Raw genomic sequence first — 20,000 nt, 5'->3', positions numbered from 1 at the left:
CAAAGCCGAGAATTTCAAAGATATTGGAAACGCTCGAAATTTACATTTACAACATTTCGGGGCATTTTCCAAGAACCACCTTTTTTATTTAGCAAAGCCAGTTTCTGAATTGTCAAAATCACTTAGTTTCATTCCATAGTCGTTCCTCTAGATGTTCCATCACAGATAATCTAAGAACTGGGTCGATTTTGGACTCGTTGAAGTATTTTTTCATCATGTTTGTTAGTTGAGCTGGAAGGTTGGAGTTTGAGGCGTTAAGTTCATTATTGAAATGGCCAAACCATTTGACGAAGGGTCGTCGTCATGTGTTTGAAGATTGTCAAGCATTTTTATTTCAAGTGTAATCATTTTAAGATCGCTTCTCAAGGGAGTGGAATTGTCTTTGCCTATCTTGTGGTCCTCCTTGTGGGCGTTATTCAGCCGCAGGAACGTCATAAAAATGGTTTTTGGGGGAAGAGTGCACAAGAAGCAATAACGAAATAAAAAGAGACGAAAGGGAGGTGGAACAGATCAAACCGCTGACATCATCGTATCTTTGGTCAAGGTACTTTAGTTGCAGGCCTTAAGCCCTGGCCAAACGAAACGCAAGTCATCGCAAGTCGACGCAAGTTTTGTTACTTGCGCTGACTTGCATACCGTTTGGCCACTCACTTGCATTCACTTGCGAAGACTTGCGACGACTTGCGTTTGATTTGAACATGTTCAAATTTTGGACGCAAGTCCGCCCAACTTGCGTCTCGTTTGGCCACTCACCGCAAGTGGATGCAAGTTTTCGCAAGTCATTCGAACTTTTTTGGAAACCTTTTAGCCAATCTGATGCCGCTGTTTGAGCAGGAATCTCAAACTATTTCGCGCCTTTCGCGCTTTCCCTTTTGACAAGATGGCTTCTGTCACGGAGCAAAATTCGGAAAACTTAAGCCCCGAAGAGCTAAAAGAAAATAAGGATAGGGAGCTAAAAAAACATAAGAAAAAGGAAAACCATAACAGGAGACCCAGTAGCGGTGCAAGTATAAGCAGCAGCTACAGTGAAAGTAGCAGCTCTTCCGAGTCTGAGCCTAGGAAAAAGAAAAAAAAACAAAAATTCTGCTACTTTTGCAAAGGACTTGCGGTCAACTTGCGTCGCGTTTGGCCACCCTATCGCAAGTGAACGCAAGTCTTCGCAAGTGAGAACTTGCGTCGACTTGCGATGACTTGCGTTTCGTTTGGCTATGGCTTTAGCTTCAAATAACAGTTCCCATTCACGTGCGACTATTTTTTGTTTTGTGGGGAGTATTTTCTTTTTTATTGTACTCTCGTTTCCAAAGCAGGATTTTCCAAGCTAGGAAACCATGGCATCGGAATGCAACTAAGTGATTTAGACAATGCACGAAACTGGCTTTGCTAAATAACAAAGGTGGTTCAGGGGAAGTGCCCCAAAGGACATTTCGAACGGTAAATGTTGGAAATGTAAATTTCCAGCGTTTCCAGTATCTTTGAAATTCTTGGTTTTGTGCTACAGTAAACACCCGCATATAAGAACCTAGATATTTCCAAGTTAGGCTAAATAGGTTCTTATAAAATGGTACTTACAGTAGTTTTACTGAATTTAGGCTATCTAGGTTCTTAAATTGGTTCTTATTTCCAGAAGAAATCTACTCTATGACAAGAATTTTTCCAGAAACCATTGGTATGACTGATTTCCTCTGATGAGAACGCTGATACCTTTGTATTTCATAACCATGAAAAATAAGTCTTGAACGAGATCTGAGCAATTTAAAGTGCAATTTGTTCTGGTCGCCTTAAATTTCAAGGTCCTTTTTCTAACATAGGAACCTCAGCCTGTTTAATTTTTTAGGCTATCCTGTTTCTTATGTAAGGGGGGGTCTAAAATCAAATTTTTAGCCAGACAGATTCCTAAATTCTAGTTTCTTATATGCTTACTGTTCAAACTAGGAGTATCCTATCCTAGGAAAAAAACTAGGGTATAGCTGACATTTCTGAACCAGCAATCACTGTGCGTCGGAATTTAAACCACTCATCTCTACGCGGCTCCAAACTCGACTGTCCTGGTGAGAAGTCTGTCTTTTTGTATTTCCTCAGTAAAAAAAAGGCGCCCCACTACTCCTCGCTTGCATAAGAGTGTAAAAGCCATAAATCTCACGGGCAGAAAAATTTAATCAGCAAACAGCCACCTTTTTTTGCAGGGATAAAGGAGGTATAGAACCATAACTGTTTTAAGTTGTATAGTCGGAGTCACAAATCAGTTGACGTTTGACATTTTGATAAAAGCTTGGAATTTCAATATGACAAAAGTCAACGTATTTGTAAAATTATCCCCTGTCACACCCCTCACGCAACACACAAAGACAAACGAGACAGAAAATCTGTTTGGCCATCTTTAATGAAAACCGAGAGACCCAAGGGGCCCGAGGAGACCCCAAGCAGAGAGAAAGAGGCCCAAACAGATTCAAAGGAGAAAAAGGAGAGTGCGAGAGGGGTATGGCAAGGGAGATAAGTGATAAAATATTATAAATACCAAACTACGACTACAAGGTTTGAATGTGCTCAGCGATGATCTGCGTGAGCACGAGTCTGTCGGCTAAAGGCAGTGATAAATACAACATGTAAGCGTCAGATCGCCAGTCTCCTTGAAGCTTAATAAGCTCTGCTGGGATACCGCACTGAAAAGCGAAGGTAGCACCGCCTCGACGAAGACTATGACCAGAGAAATCCTTTGGATCCAAAGAGATAAGGGACGCTAAATGCTGGATACCGTTGTTGAGGGACTTCGCCGTAATGCAGGTGAGTTGGTTCGAGGTAGAAGCGAAAGTGAAGAGAGGACAAGCGTCAGGGGCAGGAACCATCCTCAGTAATAACTTGAGAGCGGTGGTTGGGCAGAGCGACGATCCGGGAATGAGGGGAATTGGAACGACAAGGGCTGTATCACCCGCTTGCCGAGTTTTGGTTCTGGTGACTGTAAGACAGGCGCCGGAATCGTTGAAGTGGACGCTGCCTCTAGATAAGACGTGTTGTGGAGAGAAACTGTCGAACGCCTGAGGAACGAGATTAGCTGTGCGAAGAAAGGTGAAGAAACCAACCAGAAGGGCGCACCACAAGGCTAAATGGGCAGAGTCACGCAGATTAAGGTGGACATGGAAATGAAACAAAATCGACGGCGTAAGAGGAGCTGTGCGGTGGGGAATGTGAATCATGGACTTCTCCAGACCTTTTTGCGTCAGTTTGACATGAATGTCGTCAAAGGCTGAAGCATCCAAGTGACAGAAGACGTGAAGACGCCGCAGGGCGCTGAGATAATTGTTGATGGTGTGGTGAGATTTGACGGAGAAACTGACTAGAGTGATGAACGCGGCAAAGAAATGAAGAGGTGATTACCACTGGCAGTCAAAACGAAACAAATCAAAAGAGCAACTATATTCCGTTAAGGTGTTGTAATGAAGATGAGCTGCCTCGTAGAAAAGGTGTTGATAATGTGGATCATTGTCCCAGCGAGAGAGAGAATCAGCAATGGTATTCTGGTGACCCGGGATATAAAGGGCACGAAGCTCAAAATCAAAACGGGAAGCATAAAACCAAAGTTCGCGTAAACAGGATTGAACAAAAGGGACACGTGAGCGACCGGTGTTGATGGCAAGTTCAGTGTTTTGATTGTCAGTTCGTACTAAAATACGCTGGCCACGCAGTTCTTCGGACCACAGTTTGAGACTAACGATGACAGCTAACATTTCGAGCGACGCGATGGACAGCAAGGCTGTGTCGATGAAAGGTGGATAAGAGGAGTGGAAGAAACGACCGTCGAAAAAACCGCCAATGCCGGAAATGCAGGCGTCGGTGCAGAAACGAACAGTCGTGTCAATCCAAGGAGAGGAACGTAAAAGAGAGACTCCATTGTAAACGGTTAGAAACTCGTTCCACCAGCGCAGATCGGCTAGCAGGGCGGAACTGGGCGTGAACCGGGAAGATTTGTGGGGTAGGCGACGGGGGTCAGAAAGCATTCGCTGCATGAAAATTTTTCCGGGGCTGATACAGGCGCAGATATAGGAAAGTTTGCCAATGAGTGACTGTAAATCAGATTTTGGGGTGCGTGGGGAACTGAGCCAAAGACGAATGAGGGCGGAGGCACGTGACAGGTTGTCTTCAGGAACTTCCAGAGTCATAGTAACAGTATCGTAAATGAGGCCGAGGAAAACCATTCTAGTTGAAGGAGGGCAATCTTTTCCCGGGGAGGATTCCAGACCCAAGCGGTTGAATAGGGTTTCAAGTTCCTGGAAGGCTTGAAGAGCGTCGTCGTGCGAGGACTCTACGCCACCGAAGTCATCGATGTAATTCACGCACTGGTGATGATAAACGGAATAGAAAATGTGCGCAATCGCGTTGGTAGTACGTTGGCAAGCGAGGGTGGCTGAACGAAGGCCGAAGGGAAGAACCAGATCAAAGTATAGAAGGTCATTCCAGTGGTAACCGAGTAAATTGTAATCCCTACGATCAACAGAGATTTGACGATATGCGCGCTTCAAATCCTTCTTAAATAGGAAACATCCTGGGCCCTTGGCGATGATGAGATCGACAAAGTCGGCGGAGCGAGGAAGAGAAAGATGAAAAGGTTCGTCCAGAAAAGAGTCTTTGGGGATGCCGTCATTAACGGAGGGTTCTGGAGAAATGGTCCAGCGGTGGCCCCATGAGAAATTTCGGCTGCGATGAAGGAGTTAATAGCATCTGGGAAACGGATTGCCGAGGAGTGGTTAGACTTGGAAGGTGTAGGAACGGAACTGGAGCGGTAGTTGATGGGCCAACCAAATGCGAGAAAAAGGGCCACTACAGATTCGGAGTACTTGTCGAGAGTGGATTTCCACGAAGGAATATTCAATTTCGAAGGAACGGGAACACGAGCTCCGAAGGCGTTGGGGTAGGACGACTTGGAGCAAAGGATATGGCGAACAACGGCGGCATACGAACGGGAACTGGAGAGCGAAGGCTGACCAGACGGCAAAACGGAAACGGGCGAGACTTCGGATGAACGTAACGGAGCAAAAGGTGAGGTCGAAGATAAGGGAGAGTGTTCGGGAGAGTTAGGAGAGATGACTAGTCAATCAGACGTGGGTGGTGTGGGACGGTTTGAAGAAGGCGGTGGTCGAGTAGGACAAGATGCAATAGTATGATCAGAGAGTTTGCAGTAAGCGCAGATGTGTTCCACACCCGGCTGGTGACTGGTGTTGTGACAAGTGCCAGTGCGATTCCATTCGCGGCAATATAACCGTGAGTGGTTGCTGGGACCTGGGACTATGGCATTATTTGCTGACGGTGTTGTGTTGGGAAGTCGCTGAGATTCTGTGATGTTGAATCGCTCTATCTCGCTGAAGTCATCGCCCCAGTTGGCGAGGCCGGCCTCGATACGATCTAACACGGCGGCGTGAAAGGAAAGAACAGCGGGCCAATTATACTTTGAAGCGAGTCGCATTAAGGACATCAGATGTCGCGTCATGACGGCTTGTTTCTCAGGTGGTTCGGAATTAACAATGTCTAAATAACCGTAAACAAATTCAGAAGTTGTAAGATCTTTAAACTTTTTTCTGGCAAGACCAAATGGGACATGCAAATGAGGCCATTCTTGCGGATTAGTGATACGTGTGTTGTGGTCAAGTTGACCTTGGGACTTACCGGCATTGTGTCCGGAACGAACGGTGTCGAGCGAAGGAATCGCTGCCGGTTTAACACTGCTAGGAGACGATAGCGATCGGGCCTTGGCTTGAGCTTCCAGTTCCAAGACTTGGATTTCCAGACGCTGTTTCTCTATTTGAAGTTTGAGTAGCTCCAAATCCTGGGAATTTCCCGGCATGGAGACCGGCGAGTCACGTGGTAGAGTGAGGTCGTCTTCAGGCGAATTTTTTGCACTTGGAGCGCCGTGAGGCGGCTGACTCAGTGAAGAGAGTTTGTAAACAAAACCAGTCGGTAAGGTAGGTGCCTTGACCTTGCGTTTACCGGCGGCAGAAGCCATGCAGAAAAGGTAAGAAAAGGAGACACGTTGAACGAACGACTCGAACGAAAAAAGGAGCTAAACAAAACGATCATATTACACTGAAATTGACAAGCTGGCCAACGCGTGGAGTCCTGGGGCTAATTAAGTTATTTCCCTAGGAATATTAACCTCCTACTGTACCACTCAGGGTTCATTGGTGGGAGGCTCCAAAAAATTTCTCTTCTGCGCCAAACCCGTACCAGACCCAAAACCAGACCGAAAAGTGGAAATGTATGGCACGAGGAAGGCGTACGCTTGGGTAGTGCATTTTCTGTACGCACTACAACACTCTATACGGGATTGCAACTAGAGATGTACAAGGTGTAACGCGCACGTGGGAAGGATAGAAAACTAGTTGCTTGGCGACCAGCGAAAGGACAAGAGTCCTAGGAGAAGAGCCCTAGGAAGGAATCGAATCTACGACCTCCATAACATCGGTCTGATGCCATATTCATTGCATCAGCCACTAGGATTCCTGGGAGCTACAATACTCGTCACCTTCGTTGAAACACTCGTCCTCGTTTTCCTCCTCCTTCGATGTTGATTTTACGACTTCTGGCAGTTGCCCGCCCGAAAAAAAATCAAATCTCACACAACTTTGAATAGGGGGGGGGGGGAAAGGGCAAACGTCGTTATAAGCTGCGATCTTGTAACACGATGATTTTAGAGCATTCGATGATTCTAGGCCATTCGTAAGTGTTCCAACGAAATGTGTCCGGTATTGTGGGTCTTCTTATCTAGTCCTGAACTAGGACTGATTTTTCAGTTGTCCTTTTACCTGTCACCAAGCAACTGGTTTCCTACTTTGCGGGATTTAACAATTGGGACTTGTAAAACCGCAATTCATTACCCTAAGCGTGTTTTCACTTTCTTTTTTCATCGCTTTTAATGGTCAAAGTACAAATCACCCGTTTACAAGTTATAGCACTAAACCAAAACATGTGTGTTGACTATGTTTAGTCAGGCATCTACTGCAAAAACAGCAACAAAGCGTTAATTCCCATCACCAACTGATTGATGATTTCATTCAATCCTCAAAAGTAATGGGATAGGTGACTAGACGTTTGTTATCCCAAGCGTACAGCACTCTCTCCCTTGGATTGTAATCCACCATGCAGTTGTAGCCATACTGATTGATGAACTTTATGTTAGGGTTCCACTGTTTTCCGGTTTTCGTGTCGTAAGCGAAGTTGATTGTGGTGGATCGGCTATTGAAGCTGTCAATGGTGTAGTCCACTCCACAAGCAACAAAGGCATTCCCCATCGAAGTCATCTTTTCTATCGTAAATAATTGAAAAATAAAAGCCAGAAATTCTTTTCTGTCCTCATAAGACGACACAGCGCGATCATTTCTCATAAGAAAGTTTTCGTTTGTGCAATGTTGATTCATCAGGAAAAAAATTTGAAGAAACGTGATCTTTTGCTCACAAACTACTTTGAGAAATCACAAGTTTGTGCCAAGATACGCTTTGATGTTTTTTTCTCAGCACCATGGCTTAGGAGAAGAATATGTAACAAACTTTGTTTCTTTAATGGTAAGGAGTTTTTCTCTATCTTTGTGTGGGCCCATTTCCATCAGTAGGGCTAACGGCATGGTTGATATGGGATAAAAATCTAGCACTTCACATTACACTCTATTCAGTTAACTTTGTTTCTTTAATGTATGTTTGATGATATGATGTAAGATTGCATTTATTGTCACAGAATCGTTCGCCCGTATTTTGAAAAAATAGAGCTTTTCATATTGTTTCTTAACGTTAACCAGACTGAAATTATCTTTAAACAACAGAAATCAAAGGTTTGTGACAAAACAACATCTGTCGACCATAAATCGCTGCGTAGCTGGCGGTAATGTTGGCGCGAAGAATGGGGAGGGGCGCTGTGAGCCCTCCCCATTCTCCGCGCGGCTTTGCCGCTCGTCAATTTGCCTCTCTCGCCTCCATAATTACAACTGTTAGGACGCACAGTTTTCAAAACTCCCAATCGCAATCCGGCATTTTACGATTCTTGAATTTCACCCATCCCTGCCTCCTTTTGTATTTGCTGTTTCATTCAAACCTTCCATCAATGTTCTAGAAGTTATTTTCACGGTTCGCTTGATTTGGCTGCCAGTCGTTGAATTTAGCAAAAATCAGTTTCGTGACAACGCCTCTTGAAGGTTCGGACTACTGAATTCTCCTGTGTTCAGGATTTCTATTCAGAAAAATGTGTTTATACCTGTGCGTAAGGACCAGCCATGTGTTAGCGCGTTCTTGACCACATCAACTTTACTCGCATATAGAGGATAACTGCTGCTGCTGGTGCCATAAAGAACCCACAATCCTTGTTCATCCACTGCCAGGTCCATTCCAGAGTGTCCACCCCATTGGTAATTGGTCTTCCTTGTCTTGTAGCTGCTTACACTTATTTGAGCCTCCTCTTGCTCTGTATGTAGATTGTACTTGCAAATGTAGTAGGTATTTGCTCTAGGGTTTTTAAAAGAAGTCATTTCAAATTTGACAATACTTGAAGAGATGATATTTTTTTCAATGTTGACTCGGGGATAGTCGGAAAAAATACGAGTGTTCCTCGGCTGGAGTCCGAGTACTAGTTCCGATGCTCAATCTTCCACTGAGCTTCAAGAGAATCATGGGAACTCGCCGGGCTATAAACTAGGTCATACTGCTAGGATATGAATTCGGTGTCAAAATGGAGCATTCTTTTATTTAATTAATGGCTAGCTTAGTTGTAGAGCATCCGAACTATTAATCGGAAGGTCTTAGGTTCGACTCGTGTAAAGCAGCACTCGGATTTTTTCCGACTATCCCCGAGTCATCATTGAAAAAAAATATCATTTCTTCATTTCACCTACTGCGGTTAGCAATTTCCATCTCAGTCATTCATTTATAAATTAACAATACTTGTTTGCATGAAAAGGTTCGGCCATTTCCGGATTCACCTCCAGCTTCCATTTCGATTTCTTTTAATGGTAAAACTCTTCTCTGCACGAGTTTCTGAAAATTCAACCAAGATATGGCAAACTTAAAAAAAATTTCTTTTTTATTTTCTTTTGGCACGATTTCCTGTCGTCATTTCGCTAAACAAACGCCGAACATAACTTGTTTACCTGTTGTAGTAGAGGTATGGTCCATACACCACAGCACCTGTTCCGTCCCAGTAATAAGGCAGTGTGTACTTCTTACGCACCAAACCAGCTTTAAACTTGTCCATGTTTTCATATTCTTCTAGCACATTTGCATAATAATTCTCCATAACAAATATAGTCTCAGTTCCCATGATTCCAAGCGGGTCTTTCATCCAGGCTCCATAATGATAATATCTTGCGTTGTGGGTCACAGGTTTACCAATGGACTTAATGTAAGAACAACTGTCTGGAGCAAATTTTGAAAAGTTTAACCTTATTTTGTACTGAGTGTAAACAATTGCATACCCCTCCCCCCACCCCCTCCACCGCCCCCGTAAACCTTTTATTTTTATCTGTATTTAAAAATTAAAAGCTGAAGACTGTGGGTTAAATTAATATAATAAGACAATTTAGTTTGAAGCGGATACTCGGCCGAGTTGTTTAGTACCAGTTAATACTCAGCACTTAGCCGATTTAAATACCATGGAAACCTATTGAGGTCACACTTAATGGTGTGCGCAACATGGTGGCAGGTTAAATATAAAACAACCTTAGAATCCGATATTCTGAAAAGCGGTTTTTAAACAGGTTTTTACGACAGGAAAGACTGACGTCTCACTTCTGAAGATACAGAGAGATTTATGCCCTCACTCCCCCCTCCCCCTCTTAACCCGTAAAGACTACGTCGTGAAACACAACTTGCGTGCTATGTTGTTTATTTATTGTTTACTATTTTATATTTATTTTTTAACAGTCTACTATCGGCAAGATAGTAAAAAAGTAGAGAAAAGGGACGACTACAAACAAAAGAAGGAGATTCTAAAAATTATTTTCATCATTGATTATATCATCGGTTAAGCGCAAAACAAGTAAACAAACCTCTCTGAAGAATATCGATATATTCTCCTTCGCTTTCTGTAAGTCGTGCTGCTCCGCAATAATCATCCTTAACAACTAACAATGTAAAATAATGAAATAATTAATTAACTTAAGGAAGAAAACTCCTCTGTAAAAAAATGGCCAAAGGACGCAAAAAAAAGTTGTTTCAGTTTTGTTGCCACTGCAATATAGCAAGTTCAAAGAATACTGCTATAGTAACGTCAAAATTTTATACTTTGATTGTTCTCTAGGATGGTTAATTAATGGGTAATTTTATCTAGTGATCAACCGAAAAGCTTCTAATCTCAATGTCTCTTTTACTCATCCACTGGATCGAGTCAGTCAAACTTATTTTGAAAACTGCTTACGTGTTTCTTTGCCAGCTCAAGAGCAAGATCTTTAATGGACAGCCTTGAAGATTGAAGAGATCGCTTACTGGGCAGCTTGACGGCCGAAGAGCCAAGTGCGTCAAACTACAAAGATATTTCGAGACAAAACAAATGTTAATCAGAGAGATAAAAGCTTTTTAATGAGATAACTTTGTCTCTCAAGTTATGGATTTGCAACAAGGACACGGGTAGCTTGGAGGGAGGACATGGTAGTACAAGAGCAGATGCATGCAAATGGAGACAAAAAAGAACAAAGATGGGCAGGGGGCAGGGAAGTATGGAGGCATGAATAGGAGAGAAGGATTGCAAGACAAACAAGGGCAAAGGCAGTAAAGCCGGGGAACGGGGAGGTACAAGGGATGCATTGGAGTATGAACAAGAGTCACATGGGGATAAGGGGGTACAGAGGGATCATAGATGTGGAGGCTGGAGGCCGGAGAATAAGACAAACAGGAACACTTGTGCAGAACTGAAGTATTATGAGATGGGGAAGCCTTATGAAAGACAACTCAAGATTCCCCTTTAAACGGGAAATGTGACCTACTTAATCAATGGTCTTAGGTTTAGAATTAATGCTGGGATCAATGTTTACCCATATTTCTAAGGGTTGGACAGCTTCGTTCCTAGGGCATTTCTCTGCCCAACTGTCAGGGAAGAAGAGGGACCGAGGTTTAAGGGTGGAGATGTCGGATAATTGTCGGGCGATAAGAGAGGCAGTAAACCGTGAGAGACAAGGCACTTGGGTGACGTCAGTACACGCGAGGTGAGTGTGTGAGCTTTTCGCTGAGATTACGCCACATTCTGTTGCTATGGAACTGAAGCTTACAAAATATAAAATACGACCTGGCAAACGAGTGATTTTTGCTTCCAACAACGTAAGAGCACGGGGAGACAAAATTAAGAGAAGACTGTTTTAAAATGGATGACAAGAAGAGCTTTAAAAATTAAGTTTCGATCAGAATATGATAGAATTATAAGACATCAACTTTTGGCGGTTAAAATATGGCTTTTTTAACAGAATGATGTATTTAGAACTATAAATTTCTCCAAATAAACTTTGAAATTCTAGTAATAGACAAGACTTGAAATTCGATTCTAGTCTTGCGAAAAAAAATTACTTACAGCCAATGAGGCGAGCAGCAGACAAATGAATGGGCGATACCGGAACATTTTGATGAATGAACAACTCGTTATCTGCGAAAAATGAAAAAGAAAGTTAGCAAGTAATCACATATTAAGCAGATACGTTTATAAGACTGATAAAATGTTCAGAAATTTATTTACTTACCAGTCTTTTGAAATTCACTTTCTTTCCAATTTTTGGTCCTGTCTTGACTGCGTCCAATGAACACTTAATTGGTCAACCTCTCTGTGCCGCTTATGTATGCTGCAGTCCATTGTTTGGAGTTTTTTCAAGAATGCGAATTTCAACCTGTACTGTATTTATCTCCCGGGTCTGAATCGAACTTTGGTCGTTAAGTTGAAGTTTGCCATCGTTCACGGTATTAAACGTGTTATGATCAAAACAAACAATTTACTCGCACATCATACACCTCAAAAAATATATTTGTAACCACATTAACTCGGAAACTTTCGCAAATATGGGTTCTCCTTCGTCTTCGTTATTGAGGTTGTTAAAAATAAACAAAACGTAGGTTATCACAACTGATTATTGCAAAAACATCGCTCACATGGTGCGAGCTGCTGTCGATATGGTTTATCTTGTTGAAAATATGTCATGAACGTTAGTAACCTGTTCAGAAACATATCAAGGCAAAGTTTATTTCTTGATATATCTATTCAGTTTTTAAAGTATTCAATCACATTAAATTGGCCAAGTCCGGGTTTTAATTTGGTAAAGACAATTTTCAAATCGAGCAAATTACTGCCCATTATTATTTATAGCGTATTAAAAACTAAGCAGCGATTTTTTCACCCTGCGAGCAGAGCCTCCTTTTGTCTTTTTCTTTACAGAGAACGCCAAAATCGAGCAAGCAAAAGAAAAAGGCTCTGCTTGCAGGGTGCGATTTTTTATAATTTCATTTCGCAACCCAATGCATTTATTTTTTTCTTCTCTCGCTTCTTATCATTCACATTTTATCTGTCGAAGACTGTAGTTCAGACAGTCGAAAGCTTGTAATTCTTCATCGTTTCAGCCAGAGACCGTTTCTTAGGGCGCGTTTGATTGACCCTATTCCGGAATAAGAATACGTGGAGTGATGATTAAAAAGGTATGTTTGGCGCGTTTCGAAGTAGCAAGGATAACAAAAATATGTTTAAAGTAGCGTTTTACCAGCTATTTAACTTATATTCCATGTATTCCTACTCCGGAATACGGTCAATCGAACGCACCCTCAATATTTTTTACGAAAAATTACTTGTCTAAAATCCTGTGAAATATTAGATCTTAAGATGTAACCGAGTTCAATATATTTCCATGTGCTAATCACAAAATACGTTTTCACTCTCAAGCCGGGAAATTCCAGAAGTGAACTCGGAAAAATGACTGAGATTATCAGTTCATTCACCTAATTACAACAGCATCACTGCGCGCTGTACCCCTATTATCAAAATATTCCTCAGTTTTGTTTGAGCATATTGCATTAGTAATTTGATCATTTTCATTTCCTGAGTAGTGAACGCTCCCTCGAGCGATATCCTAACCCTCCATTGCAAATTGGTGTTTCCACGTCGCCGCAACTGGAGCGATAAAAGAGATTTAGGGTTAGGTCAACGGCAAAACGTACGTAAAGTCCGGGTGAAATTTCGTTTGCCGAAAATCAAAGGAACTTGTTTGACTTTCGCTTATTTCTTGCCTGTTATCCACAGATGTCAAGCATAACCTCTAAAAAGAGAGAGGCAAGTTGAAATAAGATAATTTTCGTGCTTTTATATCAAACAAGCAAAAGCTTGGACGGCTTCAAATACTATTTCGTAGGATCACTGAATAAATATACTCAAGTTTCCTCGAAGTCCGTATAATCCAGCAGCGCAAATGAACTGAAAAGCCAACATCACGATCGGTCAGTAGTTTCTGTTTAGTGAACACCAAGACTGGGAAAAAAATAAATGACTCTTTCATGCTTTATTACTTAATTTAGCAAAGCAAGTGATCACATATAAGCGCCCTTTGACTGGGCTGTTTGGTTCTGGCAAAATCTTTCAGTATTTTATTATTAAACGGTAGATATAGGCATATTTTTATCCCTTAAAAATTTTTCATCTTTTCGGATGCCCTAGGTGAAGGTCTAGTGATCCGAAAATTATAGCGATCAAAACTTACCTTTTCGAAAATTTCAGCCAGAAAAAAGGCTCCCAGAAATTCTAGGTGACCTTTTTGGGGTAAAAAATCCGTTCAAAATGGGCAATTATACCATGTTTTAGATGTTCGAAAATCCTAGGATAGGCAGGCAAGCAAGAAATTTTGCAAAAAATGTTCCGAAAATTCTAGATCTCAAATCGTCTTCCGAACTGATATTCTCCGAAAATTGACGTTGGGTGCCCCTGATCTTTGTGCGCAGTGGAATTAATTTGAAACGTTCGCTATCTGGAGCCATGACAGAGTAACTTTTCGAAAGCGACTGATGATTTTATTCAGTACATGAATTTAACCGACCTATTCGGGGTAGAGAACTTTTTGGTTTTTTGGGATAAAAGGTTTGAGTCTCGTGATTAAAAAGTCCAATTTCCTCATGTCTCGCAGTTTTATTTCTTCGCCCTCTTAATTTTTGCTGGTCTCTCCGCCATGTTTTGATCCGTTTATTGTTCTTGTCAGTAGCAGTGCTAGTCTGAGTAACTAAGATCTAGAAACTAAGAAAAAATGTACGATTTAAAAACATTAAATAGGCATTTGCTTGTAGCGTTCAGGTCGAACATGTGGAAAAATGTAATTATGAACACGGTCCCGAAGCATCCTTCCACTCCACAATGGAAGCACTGAGTCGTGTAAACAATAGCCGAGATCTTTAGTGATCTTTTCCTATTGTGAAATATCTCTAACGTGCAAAACATCTGTAATTGGAATAAAACTACTAAAATAAAGATACCTAAGAGCACGCTTACAAAACGTACCGATTAGAGTAAGATATTTAGATCCAAATGCGCTCCCCCAGGAACTACTGATTCAACAAAGACGACAATTTTCCATCGAGTATCCATTAAATTTGCAGACTCAGTATTGATGTATAATTTAACGTGGAGATTGCAGTTTAAGTTGTCTTATTGAAATTCCTCAGATAAATCGGTGATTTTGACGAATAAAACAAAATCCAATAAACTACGTTGCATTTTCAAATTTCAAATAGTAACAGTTTTTGCGGGTTACCTTTGTAAATCTTCCAAATGATCATATTTGATTCTTGGTTAGCTCTAAACGCTTGAAAAATAAATGTAAATTCTTCTGAAATCTCTGCTTGATTTACATGTAAGCATTTATTCAAAACAATGATGGCAAGACAATGATTTTCCCCCTACGTTTACTGAGTGTCAAAATGACCGACATCCGCCGTCAAGATTTCAAATCACCACTGCAAAACGCTGAAAAACAGAAGCAATTCAGTTTCCCCCTATTGCTTTCCTTTACCTATTGTACTTTTGTATATATATTTTCTTTTGCAATCGGTAAGAAGCTTTATTAAACTTAAACTACTTGCGATATAGATATAAGTATTTAGTATGTACAAAACTGTGGATAGCGTTGAATAAAAAAAAGCTCTATCTGATTGGCTACTCAAACTACGAATATTTAAGAAATATTCATCCTCCAGCAACTCGTGCGGGATTTGCACCCGAAAAAATAGCTAAAAGTTGTAAACGTTGCAGCAATAAATTAGTTAAAATAATCTTTTTATGCTATATTTTCTCACGGTTTTAGTATATGTTAAAACAACTCTTCACCTCAGTGTCGGTGTCTAGTGGTCGACATTTACCACGCTGCTTCGCGGCTCGGTAAATATCCATCACTTGCCTTAGAACTAGTCACCTCCACTTCGGGGAAAGGCCGAGTTGTTAAATATCAAATGCAGTGCGCTGGCCATGAAAATTCCCACCAAACAACGAAGGTTCCACTAAGCTATATTGCACATAAGAACGAGATATTATAACGCCATTTATACGTCATCATTAAGACAAGTCAAATGCTAAGATTAACGGGGACAATAGAAGGACCAAGTCGACGGGCAACGAAGTAAAAAAATTGTCGTTTTTTGTATCTCCCCTAACCTTTAATTTGAGCAGAAAAGAGACTGAAAAAAGGTCATTTGCTCCTGGCCCGTGGTTATCCCCAAAGTGTTTGTCAAACAAAAAAAATCAACTTATTTTAAAACGCTGTTGCTTTAGATGGAAAAAAGCAGCGTTCGTTTGCTATAAGCCAATTTTTGAGGGGCTATCACTGTTATCATTGATATCAGTTGTTATCAGAGTTATCATTGTTGTCAGTTTTGTTTTGCTCGGTAAAACTTGCTTTGAAACTGTCGCTCCGGATCTTTGCGTTGTCACAGTAGCGTCTGTTGAATACACTAGCGACGCGGTGAATTACTCATCTGAAATGTCGCGCTGGCTGTTAGCAGCAGACAACAACATTTTTATACATAGGAGGTAGCTAGAGCTGTACACTTCCAGCGCGATTGTGTATACAAAGGAACAGCGTTAACACTGTAAACAGGAACAACTCAGTCATGCAGGAAAAAACAACTAGCTTGCTGTTCCCGAAAATTTGGAAGCAAATCCAACGGCGGTGCGCCACGTTGATGAAAACCTGGGGACGAAATAAGTGCTTACTAACCCAGGGCCTCTCAAATGGAGGCGAATGAAGCTTTCAATCATATGACCCCCCCTCTAACAGTTACTGTTGCTGGTGGAGCTCTGTTCTCTGGAGTTTTTTTGCATTATCTCTGTGTTTATTCGCTATTCCTTGGAAGAGAAAAGGTGAAGGACTTTATTTTTGTTGGATCTATCGATACAGGTAGGGATGATTGCTCTGTAAGGCGATCTGGACTTCACAGATGGCGATCGAGACCGAAGTTTATCGGAGTGTGCTTTTGCATTTGGACTCTACTTTGAGAAATTGTGTGGATTACTTGCCCGATTTGACGTTCTTCTTTGTGTAGTTTAAAAGCACGAAAATGTTTTATTGTAAGAGACATTCAATGGACTCGTAAAATTTGTACTGAAACGAGGCAGGCAGACTTGCAAACAAATCCACCTCTTTCAACGCGCGCGTTGTTCATGTAGCTTGCAGATTTTAATATGTTGTCGCGGAAAAATACAGAAACATCTTGCATTAGTTCATAAACTTTAAAGATGTAAGAATACCTTGGTGCATGTCGCTTCCATCGCAACCTTGGCTACAAAACTTATAATGTCCGGATGGCATTTACAAAACAGACGTAAATTAGAGAGAAAAGTTAGAAATTATCATTGAAAGCACATGTATTGCTGCTTATTTGCAATTGTATGATATTGTGAATGTTGCGGTCAGTATTAAATATAGCTACATTGATATTTTTGTGTGGAGATTTCTTGGGGGTTTTGAACGTCAGAAATGATTTTGAATGCCTCCATAGCGAGCTAGGCTGTCTAGTTTTGAGGATGTGGGCAGGCGGCGGACACCAGCAGCCTTCTGCGAATGCCCAGCAATGGTGGCCAATGTCTTACAACTACCAGTATCAAACTCAGCCTGCAGGTAAGCATTGCCATTGTTTATTACTGGGCTAGCCATTAAGCCTTACAAAAAAAAATACACAGATGTCAGGAGAAGTACATGTAGTTTATACACATAATACAAAAGCACACGTTTTGTGCCCACTGATATACTTATGTGCCGATCAACTCAAAACTTCGACATTCCCCCCCCCCCCCCCCAAAACTTTTGAAGATTGGATCGTTCAAATTCCCGCCGCCTTGGGCCAAAATAGTGTTCAAATGCCCTTCCCTATCGTTGGATTTGTCTGTCATACCCTACTAAAGAGCATTATTGTCGTCAGCTCCTGCTATCTTTAATAATGACCTTTTGAAGACCCTTTTTGTATGCCAATCGCTCACAAATGCTACATCTCTTCCTGTAAACTCTTCCATTGCATCCAAACACATGTTTTATAGCTGTTAGCGACTTCAGTGCCCGAAAAGAAAATCCTTTGAAACTTGACACTTCCAGTTCAATGTTCCCCTCCCCACGCAGGCAAAGGTCAATTTCCCCACTCCCCGGGCACAAAAGAAAGTCAAATGCCTGGGTTTGGCCGGGAAGGGGGGGCGGGATTTGATCGGGATGAACTACCAGAAACCAGTGGCTTCTTACCAGTCACCAGTTTTCTTGTTTTATGCTAAGCTGGAAAGAAAAAAGAGTGTAATGAGGAATTTATGTCGTAAGTAAAGAGAAAATCTACCATTTAAAATATGATTGTTTCCGCTGTTCTGATTAATAGTATGTGTAAGTTCACTTTGGAGTTTTCAAAGTAAAAGTTTGTGAAAACACAGGAAAATTTGAAATTTAATGTTTTCCGGCATTTCGTCCAAGGTTAAATTAATATTGAAGTAAGGTTTTTAATTGTAATTGTGAGAAAATTCACCATCAAGTGAAGCTATGATCCTCTCAGTTATAAATGCAAAATTTTCAGCAATTGCGTAGAGAAGCCTGAGAAATTCAGGACTTGAACAGGGTTTGAACCTGTAACCTGTTGATGCTGGTGTGATGCTCTAACCAACTGAGCTATGAAGATGCTGATGTTCAGTGGGAGCTGGTCATTGATGGGTTCAAATGTTCCAGTGATGAATGAATCAATGAACAAAATGATAATTATATGAAATGAATCATACATGTATATGCATTGAACTGCGGGTATGAAATCAACTGAAGCTACATGTGTGATCCTGTCAGTTACGAACACAATTTTGGCATTTGCTTAATGTTTCATCATGGGAACAGTAGAACCCACAAATGATCAGCTCTCAATGTCTGGATGTTATGTATCATGTTATGTACATATACATGTACGGTAGGGTCCTTGGAAGTTGGCTAGTTTAGCAGGCCTTATAATAAGTAACAATTATTCTATAGTGCTTGCTTTCATCTTGTACTTGCTTGTTACTTTCAATCACAGAAAGATACTATCTTTGTAGTTGTTGTGTGATCTGCACAGTTTTTCATCATGGCACCTTATTTCTTTACTTCAATTTATGGCCTTCTTGGGACTTTAAACTGACTGTGAGGAAGAAATGCATATCAAAACTGACTTTACTGTTCTCGAATTTAGTTAGGTTACATTATATTAGTGAGGCGTAGTGGTGATTTTGAAAGTCTATGAAGTGTTTCTCCATAAATAGAGTTCAATTCTTGGACCAAACTTCTGTGCACAACTTCAGTATCTTTGCAGTTCTTTGTGGAATATTGTAATGAATGCTTTATACCTAGAATGAAAGAATTCTTCTTTTAATCCTACATGTTCCCATGTGTAACCTGCTGCATATGATTTATACCAAATATACCATAACAGTTAATCTTGTTACAATGTTGCTATCAATGTATGAGGGTCTGTATATGCAAGATGTAACTAAGAATAATCTTTAGTGAAGAATAATATTGTTATGGAGTAAAAAAAGATGTTGTTTGTTTTGGTCAAATTATTGCAGATGCAAGCCAAGACTGGGCAGCCAAGGCAGCATTATGGGCACAGCAGCGAATGGCACAGGAACAGATGGCACAGTATTACCAGCAACAACCACAGTCACAGGTGCACCATCCTCAACTGCATCAACAACCAGCATATGGAAGCTACCAACCTGATGTGCAAGTCAGCTTAGGACAGCAACCACCAGTTGGTGTTGAGAGTCAACCGTTTAACCCAGATGTGGATGTGCCTCCACCACCCTTACCACCAGGCGATTCTGGTGAGCCACCAATTCCTGGTTGGCAAGATGAAGACAGCAACCATTTGAGTGACAACATTGAAACAGTTGCCATGGATGATGAAGCTGAGCAAACTCGGACAGCGGGAACCAAGGTCAACAAAAATCCTGGTCAGGATGAGCAACACGAAGACAGAGAAAGACAAGCTACCATCACACAGGATTACAATCACCAACGGCCACCTGCACTTCCTGGGATGCAGACATTTGATCATAACCATGGCTTCAGTAGACCACCCCCGCAGCAGTACAGCCATGTTGCTCCTCAACCCATTGATTATGGGCACGGTCATCACAGCCTTGATTATGGTCACCAGGGGCCACTTGTTCCAGGGGCACAGGTTTATGATTATCAACCTCAGTTCGATAGCCATTATTATCATCAGCAGCCTTACGAAATGGAACGACATCATAGGGTCACGCATGAACATGGTAAACCTAAAAGTCATCATCCAGTTGATTCTGTACCTGATTTAAGTGGACTGAATGGTAAGTCTCTTCTTTTGTTTCATGCATTTATATAGACTGTTGTTGTTTTTTTGTAGTGGTGGTGAAAATATTCACATGCACTAAAAAATATCGAGAAATCATTATTATATTGTTCTCAGAAAATTGGTTAGGTATGTGAATAAAATGCTTTTGGTGGTTTCATTTGAAGAATTCGATTTGGTTTTAAGTATGTTGGCAGCTCAAT

The 20,000-nt window shown here is 41.3% G+C and overlaps 3 protein-coding genes across 6 annotated transcripts in view; 1 reads left to right on the top strand and 2 right to left on the bottom strand.

The window, feature by feature from the left end:
- Nucleotides 1-2,525: 2,525 nt before the first annotated feature.
- LOC138054357 (uncharacterized) lies at nucleotides 2,526-3,191 on the bottom strand. The gene has a single exon (XM_068900812.1). The coding sequence runs from the start codon at nucleotides 3,189-3,191 to the stop codon at nucleotides 2,526-2,528; it is 666 nt and encodes a 221-aa protein (XP_068756913.1).
- Nucleotides 3,192-6,880: 3,689 nt separating this feature from the next.
- LOC138053348 (olfactomedin-like protein 2A) lies at nucleotides 6,881-14,773 on the bottom strand. Of its 2 annotated transcripts, XM_068899996.1 has the most exons (7): nucleotides 11,694-14,773; nucleotides 11,528-11,599; nucleotides 10,385-10,489; nucleotides 10,013-10,091; nucleotides 9,120-9,384; nucleotides 8,231-8,478; nucleotides 6,881-7,291 (listed from the first exon to the last, which is right to left on the bottom strand). In XM_068899996.1, the coding sequence occupies exons 2-7, from the start codon at nucleotides 11,573-11,575 to the stop codon at nucleotides 7,041-7,043; spliced, it is 996 nt and encodes a 331-aa protein (XP_068756097.1). In that variant the 5' UTR covers nucleotides 11,576-11,599; nucleotides 11,694-14,773; the 3' UTR covers nucleotides 6,881-7,040. The 2 variants fall into 2 exon arrangements, with proteins under 2 accessions (XP_068756097.1, XP_068756096.1); XM_068899995.1 differs by lacking the exons at nucleotides 10,385-10,489; nucleotides 11,528-11,599; nucleotides 11,694-14,773 and having other exon boundaries at nucleotides 10,017-10,085.
- Nucleotides 14,774-16,210: 1,437 nt separating this feature from the next.
- LOC138053057 (arginine/serine-rich protein PNISR-like) overlaps nucleotides 16,211-20,000 on the top strand; it is a 17,290-nt gene continuing 13,500 nt past the window's right edge. Inside the window, exons 1-3 of one of the 3 annotated variants that reach the window (XM_068899748.1) lie at nucleotides 16,253-16,367; nucleotides 16,969-17,087; nucleotides 19,031-19,795. In XM_068899748.1, coding sequence (XP_068755849.1) covers nucleotides 16,994-17,087; nucleotides 19,031-19,795 — 859 coding nt within the window. In that variant the 5' untranslated portion in view covers nucleotides 16,253-16,367; nucleotides 16,969-16,993. Of the gene's footprint in view, nucleotides 17,088-19,030; nucleotides 19,796-20,000 lie in introns of all 3 variants that reach the window. The other 2 variants (XM_068899749.1, XM_068899747.1) reach the window with 2 other exon arrangements.

This window comes from Montipora capricornis, chromosome 6 (genome assembly GCF_036669925.1).
Source record: "Montipora capricornis isolate CH-2021 chromosome 6, ASM3666992v2, whole genome shotgun sequence".
Taxonomy (NCBI): domain Eukaryota; kingdom Metazoa; phylum Cnidaria; class Anthozoa; order Scleractinia; family Acroporidae; genus Montipora; species Montipora capricornis.
Note: the sequence above shows the minus strand (reverse complement) of the source record. Positions and strands in the feature narration are given on the sequence as shown.

Bases quoted from the DNA above. Each gene is read 5' to 3' on its own strand.
- LOC138054357 (XM_068900812.1), bottom strand. From the start codon at position 3,191: ATGATTCACATTCCCCACCGCACAGCTCCTCTTACGCCGTCGATTTTG.
- LOC138053348 (XM_068899996.1), bottom strand. From the start codon at position 11,575: ATGTTCCGGTATCGCCCATTCATTTGTCTGCTGCTCGCCTCATTGGCT. The intron at 8,479-9,119 runs GTAAACAAGTTA...TAAAAACCCTAG, and splicing joins CCATACCTCTACTACAACAG to AGCAAATACCTACTACATTT. The intron at 7,292-8,230 runs GTATAAACACAT...TATTTACGATAG, and splicing joins TGGCTGGTCCTTACGCACAG to AAAAGATGACTTCGATGGGG.